General features: G+C 38.2%; 1 protein-coding gene across 1 annotated transcript in view; it reads left to right on the top strand.

Annotated features, from left to right (window-relative positions):
• Positions 1-1106: 1106 nt before the first annotated feature.
• Positions 1107-20693, top strand: part of wdr27 (WD repeat domain 27) — a gene marked incomplete at both ends in the record, with an annotated part of 39526 nt that continues 19939 nt past the window's right edge. The window contains 21 exons of the mRNA XM_079229703.1: positions 1107-1244; positions 1816-1957; positions 2612-2736; positions 3049-3162; positions 3287-3338; positions 3545-3615; positions 3694-3808; positions 3981-4083; positions 6029-6120; positions 6325-6389; positions 6895-7007; positions 8041-8114; positions 12288-12357; positions 12578-12646; positions 12737-12840; positions 13416-13505; positions 14324-14445; positions 15881-16014; positions 17043-17140; positions 17946-18067; positions 20097-20194. Coding sequence (XP_079085829.1) covers positions 1107-1244; positions 1816-1957; positions 2612-2736; positions 3049-3162; positions 3287-3338; positions 3545-3615; positions 3694-3808; positions 3981-4083; positions 6029-6120; positions 6325-6389; positions 6895-7007; positions 8041-8114; positions 12288-12357; positions 12578-12646; positions 12737-12840; positions 13416-13505; positions 14324-14445; positions 15881-16014; positions 17043-17140; positions 17946-18067; positions 20097-20194 — 2111 coding nt within the window. The remainder of the gene's footprint in view (positions 1245-1815; positions 1958-2611; positions 2737-3048; positions 3163-3286; positions 3339-3544; positions 3616-3693; positions 3809-3980; positions 4084-6028; positions 6121-6324; positions 6390-6894; positions 7008-8040; positions 8115-12287; positions 12358-12577; positions 12647-12736; positions 12841-13415; positions 13506-14323; positions 14446-15880; positions 16015-17042; positions 17141-17945; positions 18068-20096; positions 20195-20693) is intronic.

Below are 20693 nucleotides of genomic sequence, written 5' to 3'. Positions count from 1 at the left end.
AACAAGCTAACGTTTGGCTAAAGTTAGCTCTCCACTACAAAAGCACAGTCATATCCCAAGGAGTGTCAACGTCGACTGATTCATCCAACTACGGCAGAGCAGAAGACACCGAGCTACAAGCTAAACAATGCACCCGTCATATCCGCTAGCCACTGGGGGGAACTACACTTCCCAGCATGCCCCTCTCCATTCATGCTTTTTATAACTACTTATCCTTCAGCCACTCAAACAGAATCATTTAAGATCCACGAACCAAAGACCACGTGCCCTCTGGTGTGTTTTCTACTGCAGTAACGTTAATCCGTTGCTGGACATTTGACTGGAGATGAATTATTCATGACTGCTATTATAACTTTTACAATTGCCTAATTAGTCCATAGGCTATATATATATATATATATATATATATATATATATATATATATATATATATATATATATATATATATATATATATATATATACATACATATTAATTAACGTATAATGTACTTATCTATGTATAATACTTTTCGTAATTGTTCATATCAATATATATTATTAATTCATATTATTCATAATTTATCTTTCATTTGTCATTACATGATTAATACTTTCTAATAACTGAAGTGAGCTGTGATCGCCATCGTGTGGTTAAAGGCAGCGGTACAAGAGAACTCATGGATCTAATACAACAGACATCCCACTCTGACTCTACTTCCAAGTACTACTGCGGTCAATTAATGTATAGTCGATATAAAAAACGAATAAATGTACCACTTACGCCCAGACAATTGTAAGGTTCAGAGATTCTAACATAATAGGCATGTTTACAATGCCTAGCTAGTGTATGAAATGAAGAGGGAAAGCGCATATTTACGATAACAAGGTTAGTTTTTTTGTTGTGTGTGAAACGTTTCTTTTCATAGACAATCTTTTGTCACGGAACTATTGTCCTAGCAACCAGCAACATCCGTGCACCTGGAAACTGAAAGAAGACAGAAATAAAGCTCCTTCGTTTAACGCCAGCAAACATCATTTAACTTTAATGTCGCTGTTTATAAAGTTGAACGGAAACTAATTAGTGTTATCTACGCAACACGAGACACAAACGGTTTCTGTGTGTCATGGTGATTGAAAAGATCAGTTTAACGTGTGATGTGCTTCAGTCACACCGACAACTCGCATGTTGTCGCTCCTATTGCGGTGTACCACTGCATGGCAAGGACATGCGGATCTACAGCCACATGGACACACAGCAGAAGGTTTGTTCACAGAGTTGAGTTACTTGCTTGCACAAAACCAGTCTTTAATTGTTATTTTTTCAAGAATGTCGTGAGCTAGCGTTAGTCCGGCTGTAACATTACTGTATGTCAGTGGTTCTCAAATGGTACCCATGAGGGTACTTGAGATTTAAAAGATATACATTAGCATACATTATTATATTATATTTAATAAATATTCAATAACATAAGTGTAAGTTCTTAAACTGAATTGTATATATTTTATATTAAATCAGACACTGATGGCACAGCACTGTGTATTACATTGGGTTTTAAACCCAAAATGCTTTGTGCCGGTTAGGGGGTACTTGGCTGAAACAATGTTCCACAGGTGGTACATCACTGAAAAAAGGTTGAAAACCACTGCTGTATGTAACAACATTTCAGGATTTATTTTGGAATACTACCTGGTAAGACAAAATAACATCTAATCATATCATTTATGTTGTTTTTTAGAGAGAGAAGCACACGATTAATCTATAATCCATCACCCAGGAGCCACAAAAGGAGATTGTTTAAATGTATTGTGTATTACTCTCATGTTGGTCCACAGCCCCTGCTGCTCACTGGCCACCATGGTGAGGTCAGTGCCATGACTTTTGGAAAACGAAGCAGTCCTGTTCTCCTCTGCTCTGCCTCTGCTGACTATATCATTGTCTGGGATATTGAATTGTGCCAGAAGAGAACACATGAGGGTGAGAACATATTGATGTGTGTATGTGCAATGCATTGCACTGCAATGTTGCTCCCCTGATCAGAGGCTGGTCCGTTGTTTTCAACATTAGTGCTGTTTATTTAGTTCCAAACTCAATATTTCCCCCATAACTTTCATTATAATTCCGCCTTACCAGTTTAATTCCTTGTTCTTGACACATATCCAGTGAGTGAATGTCCAAACAGGAACATATATTTGGGTGAGGGTCCCATTTAATGCAGAAAGATGATGTGACAGACATACATAGATTGCTGTGATGAGATGAACATGACTGAAGTAATCCAGAGTATGTGCTGTTAAGCCGAGTGACATGATAACATTTACAATTCTAATGTCTGTTTAAAAAAGTTTCCTCCACCTACGCTCACCCATCTTCCTGTTCACCTGTAACCTTAAAACACCACCTCATAGACTAGTTATGCATAGTACCATCTAGTGGTGAAAATGCTGTAGTCCATAAGCATACCCAACTATATCTAGAAAAAATAAATAAACATGATAAATGGCTCCTACAACCTGCTTACTTGTGGAGCATCCTTGTTGCACATATATCACATTCTGTAAAATCATCTTAACAAACCTGCCATTTGGTGAAATACTGCACTACTAAACAGACTATTTGATTTGTTTGCAGGTAAAGTTGCAGCTGGAACAGTTATCGGGACTTTACTGGGTGAAGTGGTCCATCTTTCATTCTGTTTCTCTGATGAACGAGTGGCAGCGTGCTCAGGAGCAACTGTATATATTCTCAGCTCACAGGTACAAGATGATGCACATTTTCACAGTTTCCCTCGGTGCATATATACACACTTTCTGAATACATTGGAGGTCATGGCTTGGCACTATAGGTTGACTCAGTATGTACAATATAGCACGAGATGTGCTCATAAGTTTCTTGGAAATTAGTCATTCGGCATAAAAAACCCGTAAAAAAGACAAATGACCGCTAGTCAACTAAGAGGGCGCAGCCCTACACATCTCTAATATAAGATGTGTAATATTGTTTCTGCAAATGGTTGAGTTGGTTATCACTTTATCTTATCCAAGTTGTATTGTTGTTTTCCACATCAGAGACATGAAGTGATCTCCACGTTGACCTGCCACCTCGGACCTTTAACATCAGCAGAGTTCTGTCCCTGGAATAAAGACATTCTTGTCACCACATCAGAGGACCGCACTTTCAAAGTACTGAATTAAGATTAGCAAATGATAGAGTAAACATGTATCACACTCTTGATTTATACAAACATTACACACACTGTAATTGAGTTTTAATAACTAGAAAGTTATTTTTCCTGTCTCTTTTCAGGTGTGGGATTTAAAAACTGAAGTCGTTTGCTACCAGTCTTTTGTGCTTTCAGGTTTGGTATTACTATCAGTGTCACTATTATCAGTGGAATGTATTGAAAATCAGGATCTCTTAGGATATGCCTGAGCTACAAGTGTCCAAATATAGTGTCAAGGCTTATCTTGAAATAGCATGTTTTGTAAAGTGGTTGCTATAAAGGAGTCGGGGCTTGCAGAATGATTGAAACATACCTAAAGCCAATATTATTCCTTTCTTTAGCCTCTCCACTGCTCAGTGTGCTCCTCCTAGAGGAGAACAGGCACATTATCACTGGCTCAACTGATGGACAGGTTAGTGACCGCTCATACTCACTATTAGAGGATTCCATTTCACAAGCTGTGTAACACACCTGTACCTGTTTGCTTTAGCTGTGGTGCTTTTCTCTTCCCGATGACTACAAGTGTCACCTGGTGACCAAAATAGACCTTCGAAAGGTGGAAAAAAGACATCAAATGCACCAAGGAACTGTGAGAGATCAAGCAGGTGACGTTACTCATCTATTGAACCATCAATGACAGAGAATATCTAGTACTGACTTTGTGGACACTTGATTAAATGATTTTTCATAAAGACTATACCTTTTTTCAACTACATGGCTGAAAGAGAAAATCAATTAGAATGAATTCTACACTGCTATTTTGATATTTCTTTGCAGGATCCGCAGAACAATCAGCTGAGGATAAAGTGGAGACTTCAAAACCTGTCCTCAGAATGGCTTTATGTAACTCATTCACTGACGCCAGTAGTGAGAATAAAAAGTAAGTGCATGATCTCCATACCATTGATAAACAGTGTGAAATGTTTATAGTATGTCCATGATTTCTGGGTCATGGAGTCTCCTGACTCAGCACTGCACTCGTGGCATCCCAGACAGCCCATGTTTGTCTGTGCATGTAAGCCATCATGGTGTTGTTGTTGGTCCTCAGTAACGAGCGCTGAAGAGAAAAAAAGAAACAATCAGGCAGCGGCCTTATATATAAACTGTGGGGTCCACACATATTCGGGTAGGCACGTCCAAGTGGCCGGCTACACTTGTACAAACGTTCAGGGGGCGAATGCATATTAGTGATTGGAGGAGAATGTTATCCATAGTGTCCAGTAGAGGGCTCTACCTGCGCTTGTATAGACCTACGGTTACAATATCATAACCTTTTTTCCAAGATGGTTGGATGCATAGATAGAGGGGAACTCAAATTGTCCAAGGTGAATTTCATAGTGTCAGCATTGAGTCCAGTCTCAGTCTAAAGGGGTCAAAAATGATGTATGGACCTTAATATTTCACTTTGCCACAAGGAAGAACTGCTTTACTTCATTTGTGACAAGGAATCTTAACGTTGAAGCGAGACATGATATGGTCAACACTGCTGCCATTCTCATGAGCTCAATTTGTTCTTATTTCCACATTCTATGTGATCCAGGACATTTTTTTCCAAAAGCAATGCAAACACAGTTATGAAAATAAAATAGCTGCACTTTTCTGCCAGTAACACTTCTTATATGTCATATTGTCAGAAAAGGCCTGGAAAGAAATCCTGAACTAAATGCCACATCTTAATGGGCTGCTTGCTGCACGTGTCCACGCAGTCACAGCACACGTCAAAGGAAACTTCTCACATCACAGGAAACTTTGCAGGCTCGTAGCATAATCTGTGTCATGCTGTTAAAACGTGATGTTATGACAGGAAGCAGGCACTTAAAAAGCCCTGACATAACTTTCTGTTTATTTAGTGGACCACTGGAAGGAAATAGACGTTGATTCCTTATTGCCCGAAGGAAAACACATGATCTCAGAGCAGCGTCTACATAATCTTTACTTTTCAGCTTGTTCATACAGTGCTTGAAGTCTGTCTGCAACCCTGTTTTACTGGCTTCCATATGATTGGATTTAACAAAACAATTTTGCTTAGGTGTGTGATAAATGTGCAGCTGGAAGAGTAACTTACTGTTGAAATGTAGTATCACAGTATCAGTGCATAATAGGACTAAAAATGGTTCTGATGTTTCAAATTAGTCATTGTTTTTAAAACAATTATTTATTTATATAATATAACTACACTATCAAATAACAGGACATTTTCAGTCTACTTTTGTGTGAGTCTTTATAATTTAAACATTTACACAGCACATCAATCAAAAAATACTAACAGGTCCAGTGCTAATGTTTTATTGTTGAAGCCATTATGTGTAGAAATTAGAATAATGTATTTGGCGCCCCCATTGGTAGAAAAACAAGAAAAACATTTTGCATAAGCAATGAACTCTACTGCACAAATTATCAATTGTAATGGTGCAATTATCACATAAACATCCTCATACAATGGCTTTAATTGTCTCCATCCTGTACAGAAGCACAGGCTCAGCATGAAAATAATGATACACTAAAATACAACATTTTGTGGACACTATTACAGCCTCAGCATGTAGCTCAGGAAGTGCATGAAAAGGATCCTTCAAGCTAAGTTTCCACTGGCAGCAGTTTCCATCTCGCTGAGTGTACATAGTTTAGACTACATGAAGTGAAAGGAAACTTGAACAAAAACCTCTCGTCCTATGGTGTGCGTGCCCCGCCACTCCACCACACCAGTATGTTTTTCTTGAGTATGTGGTTACATTGTCCTTCCTCGAATTATCTGAAAAAAAATGTTTTTAAGGGGACTCCTGTAACAGTGTTTTCCCATACTTTTTTTTTGTGGGCTCCTGCAGGGACAGCAGCTGGTTATGTATTGGAAGCATTGATGGCCTGTATGTGGTTGATCTGGCTAGCTCAGAACTCCGAACAGCAATATATTTCAAAGGTATGCTGGTGGTGGTGTGGCTTCTTCTATTGCTACTGTACCGCTGTGATATATTTTAAGCATCTATGCACAACCAGTGCACCATTACTCTACTTTAGCAAAGATTATACAAGAGCATCTTTCTTTCAAAGAAAAACTGATTGGTTTTTAAATCTAAAGGGAATTTACAGACACCAAACTCATGACTGATGTTCGTTCCTCTAGACTGCCCCAGCTTGAGCATCACACTGGCTGGGTCCTGGTCAATGTCTCCAGGCTGGGATAACTCTGTGAGTAATGGAAATAATGTCTTGAATAACCACAGTAAGACATTTTGCGGAAATGAAATTGCTATCATTCACTTGCTCCATGATATTGTATGGACTAAAAGAAGATTGTAATAAATCTTGAATCAGATTTTTCTCATGTTGCAACTGACCCTTTGAGTCAGGCGATCCGGCTGCTTCTGTCATTTCTGGTGAATATTGTTAGTTTAAGATGATAAAAGCTATTTTTTTTGTAAAGCCAAGTTCAACTACTGCATTTATATAAATGACCTTGTCACTATAGAATGAACCACTGAAGTCAGTCCCTTGTTAGTATCTTGAACCTTTTCACCTCTAGGAGAAGCAATTATACATTATAATTCAGGGTAAAACACCCTGACATATCATTGTCTCTATTTCCCTCAACATTATTCATGAAGGTACAGTTTTATTTGATCATTTTAGAAATAATAATGTACAGACACAATTGTTTTAATATGAACTAATTTTCAAATTCCTTGTCACACAGATGGTGTTTTTAGTGAGCTCTTTGTTTACTCCATGTGTGGTCCTGTTGGAGTTACGCCTCTGTGACCTACAGAGGACCTGGGCTTGTGGTGAAGGTTTTTCAATATTTCCCAGGTAAGGATGCTGCATTGGTTTGTATTGGTATGTTGACTCCCTAGAAGACAAATTGTCCTTTTGGCTTGCTCTCTTGAATCAATAGGTCTAAGTAACAAATCAGCTCGTAAAGTCATGGACACTTGGTCCTCCCATAATCTAGTATACTGTACACACAGGCTGGAACCCAGGCTTGATAAGATTATTGATAAGGAACAACCTGCTAAATACCAGTATAGTATGTATTTCAGCAACTTGTATTGTAAATTATATTTTGTTATTGTGTAATTAGTTCATGCAGGATCACTAGTACATGATAATATTATTTAGAGGCACTAGTACAAGAGAAAACAACTGCTTTCTGTAGCTCATGTGATCGTTTGGCTCCTGCCTGAAGCCTCGCTGCTTAATGAATGACTAAACTCTGTCTACATGTTTTATACGTTTTAGCATTTAAATCCACATGGGTTAATAAAGCTGTCTGTACTGGATGTACCAAATTAATCCAGAAAATCATTCTTATTACTTTCACAATAACATTGCTTTATAAAGGCCAAGAATTAAAAAGAAAGTGCTCTGGGAAAGGAATACAATTCATTCAGGTATTACCTATACCTCCATAAATGATTATTTAGCAAAATCCAGCAGCACAAATAAACACTGATAATTTCATCAACATGTGTTTTTCTGCTTTAACAAATTTGCGATTTATGAGCCAAAAAACAATAACGTCAGCTTGTTAAAACGTGCAAAGACAGTGCAGTTGCAGGCTTTTGTTGCTCTCTCTTAGACACCGGTCAGCTGACCTCACCAGCAGCAGTACATATACACAAGTGTGGTATGTTTTTCAGTTGGCCTTCTGCCTGTAACTCCCTCTGACTCTTCCATAGTAACTTGGCACATTATAACTATTCTTGCCATCTGGTTTTTCATGCGTCAACGATATGGTACTGAGAATTAGAAGGACTAATAATCCACAATGCTGGAAAATGCTTTGCTCCTTCATTTCCCGTAACTCTTTTCCACCATTTCACCCCTCCTTTTTTGTTTTCAGCTCTCCTCCACTGCTTGAATCTCCTCTGAATGCCGAGTTAAAGAAGAGGGAGCCTGAGCATCCTAAAAAGAAAGGTCAGCCTCTGAACCCTCACTCCTCTCTCCCTTATGCTCATGCACATAAAATAAAAAAGGGAGCTACCGCTGTTTGACGACTCTCAGACTGAAAAGAATGACCCATTAATAGTTCACTCCATATCTGGCTCTTTGTCTGTTTTGCTTGGACACAGAAAATTCTCTTACATTTGACTTATTGTAGGTTTATGAAAAGTGTTTCTGGCAACTTCAAGAGCTACTGAGAACCTCTTCATTATCTGAAAGTATGGAAGGGGAAAAATATTCCATACTTTGCATTGTGGGCAGTGTAGACGTGGCATTCATAATTAGTCAGGTATACTTGAGTTTTCATGTGCCACATAGGCAGGTGCTACAAGTTATGCAACAGCAAGAGTACAACACATTTAGACATATACATTCTCATTAATTAGCTTAGCTTGTCGTACGCTTGTTTCTTGCAGTCGTGGATTCCTTTTTAAAGCGAGCCTATTTCTGGTTCTTTGGAGTATCATTAGGATCTGGCAGCTTGAAAGAATTCTGCTAGAGACCTACATACAATATACTGCGGTTTACATGTTGCTCTTACTGAGAGTTACTGCTGAGCAGTATTAGCCAGGCTCCCCACAGCTGGAGTGAAGGGAACTGCCAGTGCCAGACGATGTAGGGGTTCTTCAGGGGAGTCCAGAGTTGCTGCATGAATGCAGCGTCAAACCAATAACCGCCAACATTTACAGACCAGTGCAACCCACCATGCTGCCCTCATGCAGCTTTATATTCTAAAGGATATCCGTAGAATTGTATACAAGTTACACTATAAACCTCTGCAATTCCTAGAAAGGAAAACGTTTTTCAATTGTAGGTCTGGTGCAGCTTTTTCAAAAGAACAGTGAGTGCAGATTAGATCTCTGTTGTCGCGCCTCACCGCCACATTACATAATCATGAAGTGAACCAGGACCCTTGGCTTTTTAAAGATGATGATAATCTGCTGCCATTACATTTAGCATGATGTCACTTTTCTGAAGCGCAATGCCTGAGCGCAAACAATGTTGTTTTATAGTTTGGATATCAGGGGACTATTAAAGAAACAATCGGCATTGCATGGTCTTGATTGCAATTTCAGACCTGACTTTGAATGTAACTCAGTCTTCAGTAGAAAGTGATCAAAACAGTAATAACTGTTAACATCAAAATACTGATGAATTTAATACATTACCATTTCAAAGTTTTTCTTCATGAGGAATATGTCACTTTATAGAAAAGGGATGCCTTCTTTGTCCTCAGATGTTACCAATGTCTGAAATTTCAAAAGAGAGGCAATAATAAAAATACTGTTAGCATCTGAATGACTGCTTCCGGGCATCAGTTTATTTGGACATCGAGCATCAATTCTTTTTGGGTAGAGTGAGATTGAAAAAGAGGCCTTGACTAGTCCAGTAAACTGGAACGTGTTTCATGCTTCTGACTGTTTTGCCATTAGTCACTGCTTCACAGCAACTACAGCATAGAGTGCCTTATTGTTTAGTAAATGCAGTTCACAATGTCACATCTAGCTGTCTATTAAAGTTTGATATTGTAGTATTATAGTATTTTATTCACAATAAAACATGTAGTAGTATATTCTTTGTCCTCTTTGATCATTTCCTCCCAGTATGTTCCACATAGGCAGTATATTCTGCAGGCGCTTCATGATTGATCTTGCTGTCAGACCCTTAGTTTGGCTCCATATTTGTGATTCCTTTCAGTCTCCAGTTACTGTACCTCTGATACCTTTTGAGTTATCCTTTCTCCTACTATGTGACCCACTTTTTAAAGGTCAGTAAGGCAATAACTCATACCAGAGACTCGTGTTACAGTCAAAATAATATCCCAGAGACATATGTACCTGCTATGGTTTATACATTTTTAGAAGCTTGAATTATTTCCTTTTCTTTTTCTTGGGCCACACTCAACAGCTAACTCAGAGGGAGGTCTGAGTTTTCCCATCTTCTGAGAACCAGAGTGAGTAGTTTATTTTAGAATAAATTCCAGGGCTGGCTGGAGCCTTGTCCCTTCTAATGCAGAAAGAGAAAACTATAAAACAAGTCATTGTCACTTCTTAAAATCACAGAAATCAAACATGTGAAGTATATTTTAAGTCATGTTAATATTAACAACCACTAAGGGTGTTTGGTCTGGAAGCAGCAGATGGAACTTTATTGTAACATAAATCATGTGTTGCTCCTTTCGTCGTTGCATCAGTAGCTAAATATCCTAATGTTTTGAGCTAGACTGATACATTTCATTATTATTACACGTGTTTGCTGTCATGGTTTAAGACAGTTTGGGTCTAACATAATGAGTGCTGTAAAAAGAGCATGCAGCAAACTGCTGGGATTTTACGCAGATATGACTCGACTTCAAATAGCGTCTAATGTGAAGTCAGCGTAAATTATGAGATTTTTACTGCCCTATGAAACTAAATGACCATTATATATCAACAGGGGGTTAATATGTCTCTTGAGCAATGCCAAGTGATTGTGTTGCCAGGTAATTTGCCTAAAATGTCCTGTATGTAATCTGTTCTGGATCAAAAGTTACTTCCAGTGCCTTACGCACAACATAGTGGAGGAAGGCGCCATATGAGCGACCAGTAAAGTCGAAAAAGCATTTCTTATGTACTTTTTGCTGATTGATACTATACCACATACAATGCCAATTCAACCCAAGTTAAACAAATGGTTCACGAAAGCTTCTACATTTGCTTTGTCAACTCCTGGTACAGTGACGACCTCTTGAAATAAGAAATACGACTTCTGCTTTCAAGGAGGCAACACAGGATGATTCGTTTCATCAAAGTTATCCTTCAAGGCCGGACAGCTGAAAAAAAAAAAGAGTACCTAGACAAACTCATTTCACTTCAACATCCAAAGAAAAAGGGAACATAGTAGTTGTTCAGAAGTTGTCAAGTATACTTTACATGAAAAAAAACCTTCAAGCCAAACGTGTAGTGAACATTGTCACTACTGATCAAATATCCAGATGCGCTTCCTTTTTGATTTTGACTGGTTGGTTTCACTTGTATTAAATGTATTATTGTGTTGGAAACGTGCCGACACAGAGTTGTCCGAGAGCTTATGAAGGACAACTACCGCTCAAACACAGGTACATGGTTCACAGCCAGGTTAAGCTGTTCAGGGTTTGTAACTGTAATAATATATTAGCATATTAAAACTATGAACATGAACAGGTATGTCCATTGCTGAGTGGTTATAAAGTCATCAACCATGTCTTCTTGTTATCGACTCTCATCAGCGATTCTGTTATCAGGTTTCCTTTTCTAAAATCTTATAGAATAATTCAAATGTTATTCAACATTTTTAGATATAGTCTATAAACTACTACTGTAAACATATGTGAGACCAGATTGGACTACAGTACCAATCAATCTTCACTCAATCTTTAATCAAATTCATGTTCAATAGCACTCTGTTACTAAACAGCAGCAGCTTAAACAATTGATTCAATATTGTCACTGAAAAAAACAATAGATGTGTAAAATATATAATTGCATGAAAATAAATTCAAGTGCTGTATCTTAAAAGCTCAAATACACAGTTGACTTGTCTGTGTTTACTTAGTTTTGTTTGTCAACTAATTTGATGAATGAAGTCCTTTGGAAATGTCTGCTAGTGATAACTAGTGTTGAATTGAAGTCAACGCTGTAAACCAAATGGTTATAGTAAATTGGCATTATGTGACTTTTCCTTGCTTTGCCTGTATTTGACATGAGAGCAGCTTTTGGAAAGCCTCACACATTTTAATGGTTGTGGAAAAAGTGAGCTCATTGTAATATAGTAAAGGCACTGACAGTGAACAGGGAGCCGAATGAACCATCCCACAGCTTGCGGCTGATGTACTTCATGCTCACAGCACGGAGTGGTCACCCAATAATAGTGTAGCTTCCTTTCCTCGTATAATGCATGAAAAGCCACCACAGTAGAATGAGTAATTATGGAAACTAATGAATCTTTTCCTTCATGTTTTGCCTCATATTGTTACATCTACTCATTTGTAAATGGGACTCTTTTTAATCGTCTTTTATTTTTGTTTTGCGCATCATATAGACAGTAGAATAGATCATTTATACTCATGAACATACTTTCACTGTGTGAATATTATGTATAATGGACCACCTTATCATTTTTACAAAGGAGGAATAAAGGAGCAGCCTCTGGTTTTCCACTCAAATGTGAAGTCATCTGGATACACCAGTGCCCCGAGGTAGGTTTAGAGAGTAATGTTTTACCTCAGAGGAAATCAAATGACACTTCATTGCAGTCAAAAATTGGGGATGAGGTTTAATAGCAACTTTATTTTAAATTCAAGTGAGAGGAAGATTAGAATGAAAAATGAAGTTAAACGCATTGTATCCAAAACATGAAGTATGAAATGAGGTTTGATGACATCACAGGAATATTTTGATTTTGTTTTTGTTTTTCAGAAATAAGATGTTTTCACCTAAAACAAATAGCCAGAAGAATCCCTCCTCTAAAAAGGCTAACAAACATATGTAAGCAGTCCCATCATTTAAAATACAATGTTGAGAAAGTTTTCCAATGTTATTGTTGATATTAACATAAATGTATTGTTTGTCATTTAGAGGTTCACTCCTCAGAGATTATCCAGCAGACATTGCAGCACCTACTATTTCACGCATTCATCTCAGCATTGCCAATAAGCCAGTCCACTGCCTTCAATATTCAGGTGAGACAATGTAGCTGCTGCATACTGACCATAGTTTCTGAAACAGAATACAATGATACACGTCCTAGATCTTGATTACGTCTGTGTAAAGGTTTAACTACTTGAATGTCATTTGAGCCCTCAGTTGCACACTTAGAACTGTCCCATGATTATGCGTCAAGGCTGTAGAATGGTCCTCCATGATACGACAACATGATGGCATTAAATGATGTCATTTGACATTTATTCGGATTATGAAGATCCGTTGGATCCTGAACTTGTAGTTTGAAGCATTGCAATGCAAAAAGAAAAGAGTAATATACTGCATCCAGTTTTGTCCATCCTCTAGTCTACTGGAAGGGTGAATGAAGGTAAAACAATCATTTATGAAATATAATTGGTTGTAAAAAGGCCAGTTAATTGTTACGTTTAGTGACTTATATAACATTTTTAAGGATAAGTGCTCCTGTTTCAAACAAAACACCTAACTTCCCCACTACGTTTAAAAACAGACTTCTAGTTTTCTGGTAATGATAAATTGGATGTTAACTGAAAAATCCTAATAAAATGATTCTGTGTTTCCTTGTCTCTCCCAGGTGACGGGAAACAAATACTGTGTGGTCTTGGAGACAGCTCAGTGTTATTGTACAAGACCTCCCTCGCTGGCAATCCAACTGTCTACACAGGTGCATGAAGAGGTCACGAATATCCATCCCTAAAACACATGCGGGTTATTCAGTATTTGCTCTCAGTCACCTCAGTGTTATTGCCAGCAGTGTATTTGAAATATTCATTTTATGCACGAGCCATAATATATTTTATGATGGGGCTTTATTAATTGACACGTTCATCCAAGGTTAAGATCTTACCCCTGAAGATGTGGAGGATGACAATACTAAGAAGTTCATCCTCAGCTTGGATTTAGCTCAGCCTACTTAACATACTTTAAAATGGATCCATGGCTTAAGATGAAAGACTCCACACATTTCAAACTATTCACTTTATTAGCTATCACTGTCAAAATAGTAGATACAGAGTTCTCTTTTACCAGAAATAGCAGGATTTGGTTATATTCCAACGCAGGAATGTCTTTTTTGTTTTTGCCAGACAATAAAACCTAAGTGATGATAGAAAAAAAATGATGTAAAGGTCACGGTTCTGAAACAACTAGGTTTGAACTGATATCATGTCTTACAATATTAAACAGTATCACAAATGTATTATGTCTGCCACGCAGTGATCCTAAGCAGTAAAGTAAACGCAGACAAGCAAAGAAAGGATAATTATCATTGGCAAGCATGTCTTTTGCACTTGATGGCTTACGTGCAGTGGGAGCACAGTCTCCACAAAGGGGCAGCAGAGATAAGAGGACAAAAGTGGAGGTGACCAGTAGGTCACCATGTGCCTCTTCTCTTCACACTGACTCTGAGCAGCACCATAAAAGTTAATGTTGCAGCCACACGCTGTTTTCAGGATAATTTCAAACCTCCCTTTTTATAAGCAGGGCATGACAAGCCAGTGAGCAGTGTGAGCTGGAGCCTCAGCAGAAAGTGGTGGTTGAGTGCGTCAGAAGACCAGTCGGTACGAATCTGGACCCATGGCAGTCCAGAGCCAGCCATTATCATGGTAAAATACTCGTGCATTCACAAGTGTAACCTTGGACTAATGTCTTTTTTTATGGATTTCATTCAGCCCCTATCATACCTAACCACTACATACCCTAATTTAAGTCTATATCAAACATGACTTCCCTCAAGACCTATTCACAAAAAAAACTGTAAATTGAGGACCAGCCTGAGTGACCTCATATCCTCTCTCTGAAGGTCTAAAACTCAAATTGATTTAGAAGTGTAAAACAATTACGACAGACACATGGCGTATGTATTTTTCACTCATTATAAAAAAAGGGTTGTTTCAGCTGTATCCACAATGTTTTCATTTGTTGTATATGTTTTAATTATATAATGTCTCAGTTTTTAATTTTGTGACTACGTTACATATGATGTGTAATAAGGGTGATGAAAAGGTTAACTATATATTATATAGTGGTGAAATGCAGGTAAGAGATGTTATGATGAACATTCTCTAATTTAGCACTTTTGTAACAAAGCTTCTGCGGGAGGATTTCTGTTTCATGTTCAAAGTATATCTTTGACATATTGATAACAAAACTTAAATGTCTTCCTTCTAATGCAATTATCCTAAATACAAAAAAAGAATTAATTGGGATGATGAAATAGTGTGTTTCTTGGCTCATGGATAGTGACTTGATCATTCAAAGCATCTCCTGGACTTGTAGCATCCAAAACTCTGATCATACGCAGGCTCTCCTTACTTCATTGGATATCACATTTAACGGGACAGTCAGTGTGTCTATTTCCTCTTGCCAAGTGCAAACTAAATCTGGGGTCTCCCCATAGCTGAAGCTTTGCTTCACTGAGGTTGTTTTGAGCTTGGCCGGGTCTGCAGCCTTTGACTGGTTGGTGTTCTTGTGAAAGCATTTGGCAACAAATGTCATTTCAGGGACAAGAGTTCTGTCGGGGTGAGCCAGAGTTACAAATAGCTTTGCACAGTTATACGTGAAAGCTCTAGAAAGAAATATGAACTATAAAGACAAAAAATGAGGGTGGTGGTTAGTGTTAGAGCAAACAGTCATGTTTGTTCTCATGGGTTTCTCTCTCTCCCTCCAATAGAGGGTGTTGCATGTGTCATTTTGAGCAATTAAACAGCTATAATGGTGTACAGCACTTACTATTAAAGCGTTTTATTGCTTTAAGCATTCAGCCGTGGCTTTGCTTTGAATCCCCTTCAGACAACATGGAGTACAAAGTTAGACAGAACTATTTTTTCAAGGTTTTTGGCTTCTTTTTTTTTTACTTCAGTGATGTTCTAAATTCTTAAAAAACGTAAATTAGGAGGGAATAAAATTTATTATTTTCAATTATTCTTCCTATAACATTTTATTAGGATATATTTTTATTTTAGTGATACATTTTCTTGCATCATGAGTGTCTCAATATTTCAGATTTCTGTCTCCTGTCTCCTGTCTTTCCTCCTTTAGGGGGACAGCATGTTCTCCAAACCTATTAGAGGTGCTCAGTTTTATTACCTTGACAAATTCCTGCTTGTGGCATCTGGACCCTCTCTCTGCTTGTACCTGTACAATGTGGATATCACGCGCGACACCATAAAAAGGTAATTACAAGGGATCATTCTGCAGAACAGTTTAGCATGTGTACTTGATAGTGCTGCATATACTAGCCACAGGTTTTTAAATTGGTTTTACTTATGCATGTCATTCGTTGTTTCACTCATGTCACATTGTACTAAATTATCTCAAAATTTACTCTTGGTCTATACAAACATCGTTTACAAGAAACAAGTTTTTTTTAAATAATATTCCAATTTCTATATCAAAACTGTATATACTGCTTGTGCTTCTTGTATTATATTATTTATTAATAATCTGGAAGCCATAGGGAGAATAAAGCTGAAAGAAATGTAGGGCATTGCACTGGCCTGGTAGAGAAGTATCATTACATAATGCTATATTGAATTGTGTTATACAATCACATTGGCATGCAATCAAACCTCAACGATGCACATTATGACCACTTTCTTGTTGGCCTCTAAACAGTAACTCTGACACATTGAGGGTTAACAATGATTGCAGGGTAGTAAGAGCATTCTTCAGTGATTTTAAACCAATCATTTGCCACTTTTCACTTCCAGTCACCCGTATATTATAGATCAAAGGATTGATCTTTTCTGAGACTTATGTTGGGTGTTGTTGCCTAAGCAAGCTTTGTTACTGGTTTGACAAGGGTCTGGCTTTATTTAGCTGCTACCACACATTTCACACTACTAACACTCATTACCACCTAAATTGCTTGGCTGTGTCCTGTAAAATGTCAGGGCTTATGGTGGAGACCAGGGAAATGTTAGATGTAAATGCTATGTTTAAGCAGTGCATGCTGCTGATTAATCTTTTTCCTCTTTATGTAGTTATATATGTGATACGTCTTGTGAATGGAAACATATGAACAGAAAAAAACTAAATAAAAAATGAGTGCTAAAGTGTAGCGAATACTCTTTCACAGCCGTATAGCTCAGACAGAGATAAAGAATGATAGGTGTGCAAAGGGATTATATTCTAATTTAAATTTTGATATAGTCACCTTTACTGGTTGAGAATATGATGCCGCTTCTTTTTTTCTTGTTAGATATCACCAACGAAGTATCGTCAAATTGACCAGATGCTTTACGACGACATCAGCAACAGACATCACTACCTTGTCTGCAATCAATGATTTCTTCTCTTGTATCCTTTTTGGCGTCATGATTGTTCTTGCTGCAGGAAGTGTTTTAGTTCAGACTGCCTGATGCTGTGGAGGGCAAAGTGAACACGAGTTGCCTCGGGGCTTCCACTGACAACTTTACCTGTAAATCATTTAGGTCTTTAATTTTAAAGAATGTCTGCATTCCAGCCCCTTGTTAGGGTTTACAATGCATTTACTTTCCAATAAATCCACTAAGGTGAGCTGCGTTGGGATGAGCGAAATCCTGACTCGAGTTACATTTACCATGCTATACCATGCTTGGGAGTTGAAAATGGATGCACATTGATGACAGTAAAAAACGTGTCAGATTTTCGATGTGAATTAACGATCACTTTGCATATTAAAAACACATTTAGAGATATATAGTTTTTAGAAGTAATATGAAAGAGTATACTTGGAAACTATGCAAAGGAAGACGGTCTCTTAAAAACAAATGAACTGTGTTAAATACAACAATTTACAACCTTTCCAGACAACTACTGCTATTTATAAGAAGATCAAAAATCATAATCACAATATGTAAATGATATATATATAATTGTGATATCATTTTGATTTCTTGCAGCAAGCTTTTATTTATTTATTTTTATATATAAAGCTGGCTGCAAGAAATCAAAATGATGTATGTCGCTATGAAAAGTTGCTAATCTTTACATAAGTTCTATACCTAGAACAGTGATTTTTAACTGTAACATCATAAACACTTACATATCCCGCATCTCCTCTATTGCACGCCTATAGTTTGTAAATAATAAATCTCATAACTTTTCTTAAAAGCTGCCTCAGACATTGTTCTGGTGTGTGGTTCAGATCGATCTCTTCAAGTATTTGACATGAAAAAGGGTGCAGTTGCCTCAATGCTGCCTGAAGCCCACAGCCGAGCCGTCCACTGCATTACACAGAACAAGGTAAGACCATTTAAACATTCCTGACTGCCCAAATAGGAATTCAAAAAGCTCTATCACCAATATATTATCTTATCTTTATTATATTCATAGACACTAAAACATTATCCAAATATCTGATCCATACCTGATCTACAACTCTACAGTTTACAGTCTGTCTGTATGTCCCTGCCTTCTTTCTGTCTGTCAAATGACAGAATATGTGAGGTGGAAATTGTGTTAAATCAACTCTAACCTTGGTCAATGGATCGACTCAAAGACATGTCATCACTCCTAAGACTGACTAAGTGACATTTAGATCTGACCCACAGAGCAAAGATTTTGTTTGCCATCAATTGTTTGTGTGAGCCCCATCTTCCATCTTCCTCTTGAAGGGTCAACTATTTGGCAGATGTCACAGCCTTACGTAAGACTTCTATGAGTATCGGTGAGTTACATAAGGCACAGATCATCTTTGGGGGAATAAAAGTGTTAGTTTGTGGTGTGAAAAAAACAGCATAGAAATACCCAAAAGTTTCCATGACAGATGGACAGGACATGCTATCATCACTATCATTCATCTTGCTGAGTGTTTAAACATAAATCCCTGGTGCATCAGGATTAAGACTGCCATACGAGATGGCAGGAGGAGAGCATATGAATGCTGGCCTTGGAGTAATGCTGTTCCATGATGCAGTTTGGGTTTATGTGGCCTGACTCCCACTTCCCGGTCTTGGACCAACGCGGGCCCAATTTGCTGGTGTCTAATAAGTAGACAGCTTGGGCCTGTATCGACATTCATTATAGTGGTATGAAGAATGAAATATCGCATCACTCAAAATAAAACTCTAAATATAATAATAGTAATACATTAAAATACCAGTCTAAGTTTTCTGCATATTTTTAACATTTCTTTGCAGCTATTAAATAAAGGTCCTATTTCTCTTCTTATATAGTCATATTGATGTTTGCCAGCTTCGTAATTGCAACAGCACCATTCATTCTGATCATAAAAATATGGAAATCTTACAGATGCTAATATAACTTATTGGAACACAAAAAAAGTATATATTTGAGAGAGAAAGTGAGAGTGAGAGAGGCTTGTACCCAGTGACCCTGGGGTGTTGACCTGTGCATACTTGACACTCAAGGCCTGGATTAGCTGCACACACTGCAGCTAGTGGCATGGATTAAATGCATCAACTCATTCAACTGTGATGCACTCTTACACACAGCTGACTATACTCCTTTGACCAAGAGGTGCCTGTTCATTGTCACGCCAGCTATTGTGTGCCCTCAACTATGGAAAGCCTGCAGTCTGTTGTTTCAGCTTGGCTATTGCGTCAATGTGGGGTCCTCTGCCCCGGTGCCCGAGGGCCTTTGGATGCTGCAGGATTAATACCTGCGGATCAGAGGGATTGCCCCTGCCTGGAGACTGCACACATAACATCAGCCTTCCCTCCACTCTTTGCCTTCTTGTCGAGAGGTGGACCAAACATCAGGAACTGCAGCTTGTGAAGCAGCTTTTCTCACTTCAAATTTCCATCGCCTCTTCTGCAAAATTCAGCTGGAACTCATCAGAGCAGGGGACTTCTCGGAAAAATGGAACTGGAAATGCCCTCTCAGACTCCCGTTCTCACACTCTTAATGGAAGTCTAAACAAAAAAAATGTCTCTCTCTCTCTCTCATAACTTAGTGTGAAAGTCATACATAGAATGTATGTATAGATGTGCACTGGAAGGTCTATATGTCTATAGCTGAAGCATATCTCAGTGTCGTGCATAAAAGATGGAAAATGACACCAAGACAAATTAACAACAATTTTGCTTTCATTACAGTTTTCCTTCCAGACTGAATAGGCTTATATTGTCTTCAATGTCACGGTCTACATTTAGGTTCTAATAATGCAACCAGCAATAGTAATGTGAAAACGTATTGCTAATAGTAGATATACAGCGACAAACATTTCCATTACTGGTCAACAATGGAAGATTTACAACATTTAACTCAAGCATGTGCTGACGAGTCTTCATTTTATTTGTGTATTTCACAGGGCTCCATGTTCAGCACACAAGCGCCGGATTTATACAACCTCTTCCTCACCAGTGCAATCACGGATGGTGTGAAGATGTGGGACCTCCGTACAATGAGGTTTGTTTTTAAATATAGTTTATTCTGTCGGATTTGTATTCAATGAAATTCAAATGTGAAAAATCAGGAAATATCCGTCTGTATATTCACATTTATGAAATACTGCTTCAATGTCTTTAGGCTTTTGAAAATAATGTTCAAATCCCCCCAAACACAACATTGATGCATGGATGGTGTATGGCAACCAAAACAAGAAAGTATCGATTCCTATACTGTCACGGTGCGATAACCAGGTGAAGGGAATGAGGGCTGACGAGGAGGGAGTGACTAGCAGGATCTGAAATGACATGAGTTAATAAACAGGCAGACAGGATGAAAACAACTAGTAAGAAGAGGAAGGTGTGGAGCTGAACTGTGACAGAATCCCCCTCTAAGGGACGGCTCCTGATGTCCCAAAAACAATCGCCAAGCCGGGTGGGCGGAGGGGATCTGAGGGAGGGCTAATATTCCTCAGACATCTCCCCCCTCTCCTCATCGGCGGGTAAGTTGTCCTGATCGG

The sequence above is a fragment of the Taurulus bubalis genome (genome assembly GCF_910589615.1).
Source record: "Taurulus bubalis genome assembly, chromosome: 14".
Taxonomy (NCBI): Eukaryota; Metazoa; Chordata; class Actinopteri; order Perciformes; family Cottidae; genus Taurulus; species Taurulus bubalis.
Note: the sequence above shows the minus strand (reverse complement) of the source record. Positions and strands in the feature narration are given on the sequence as shown.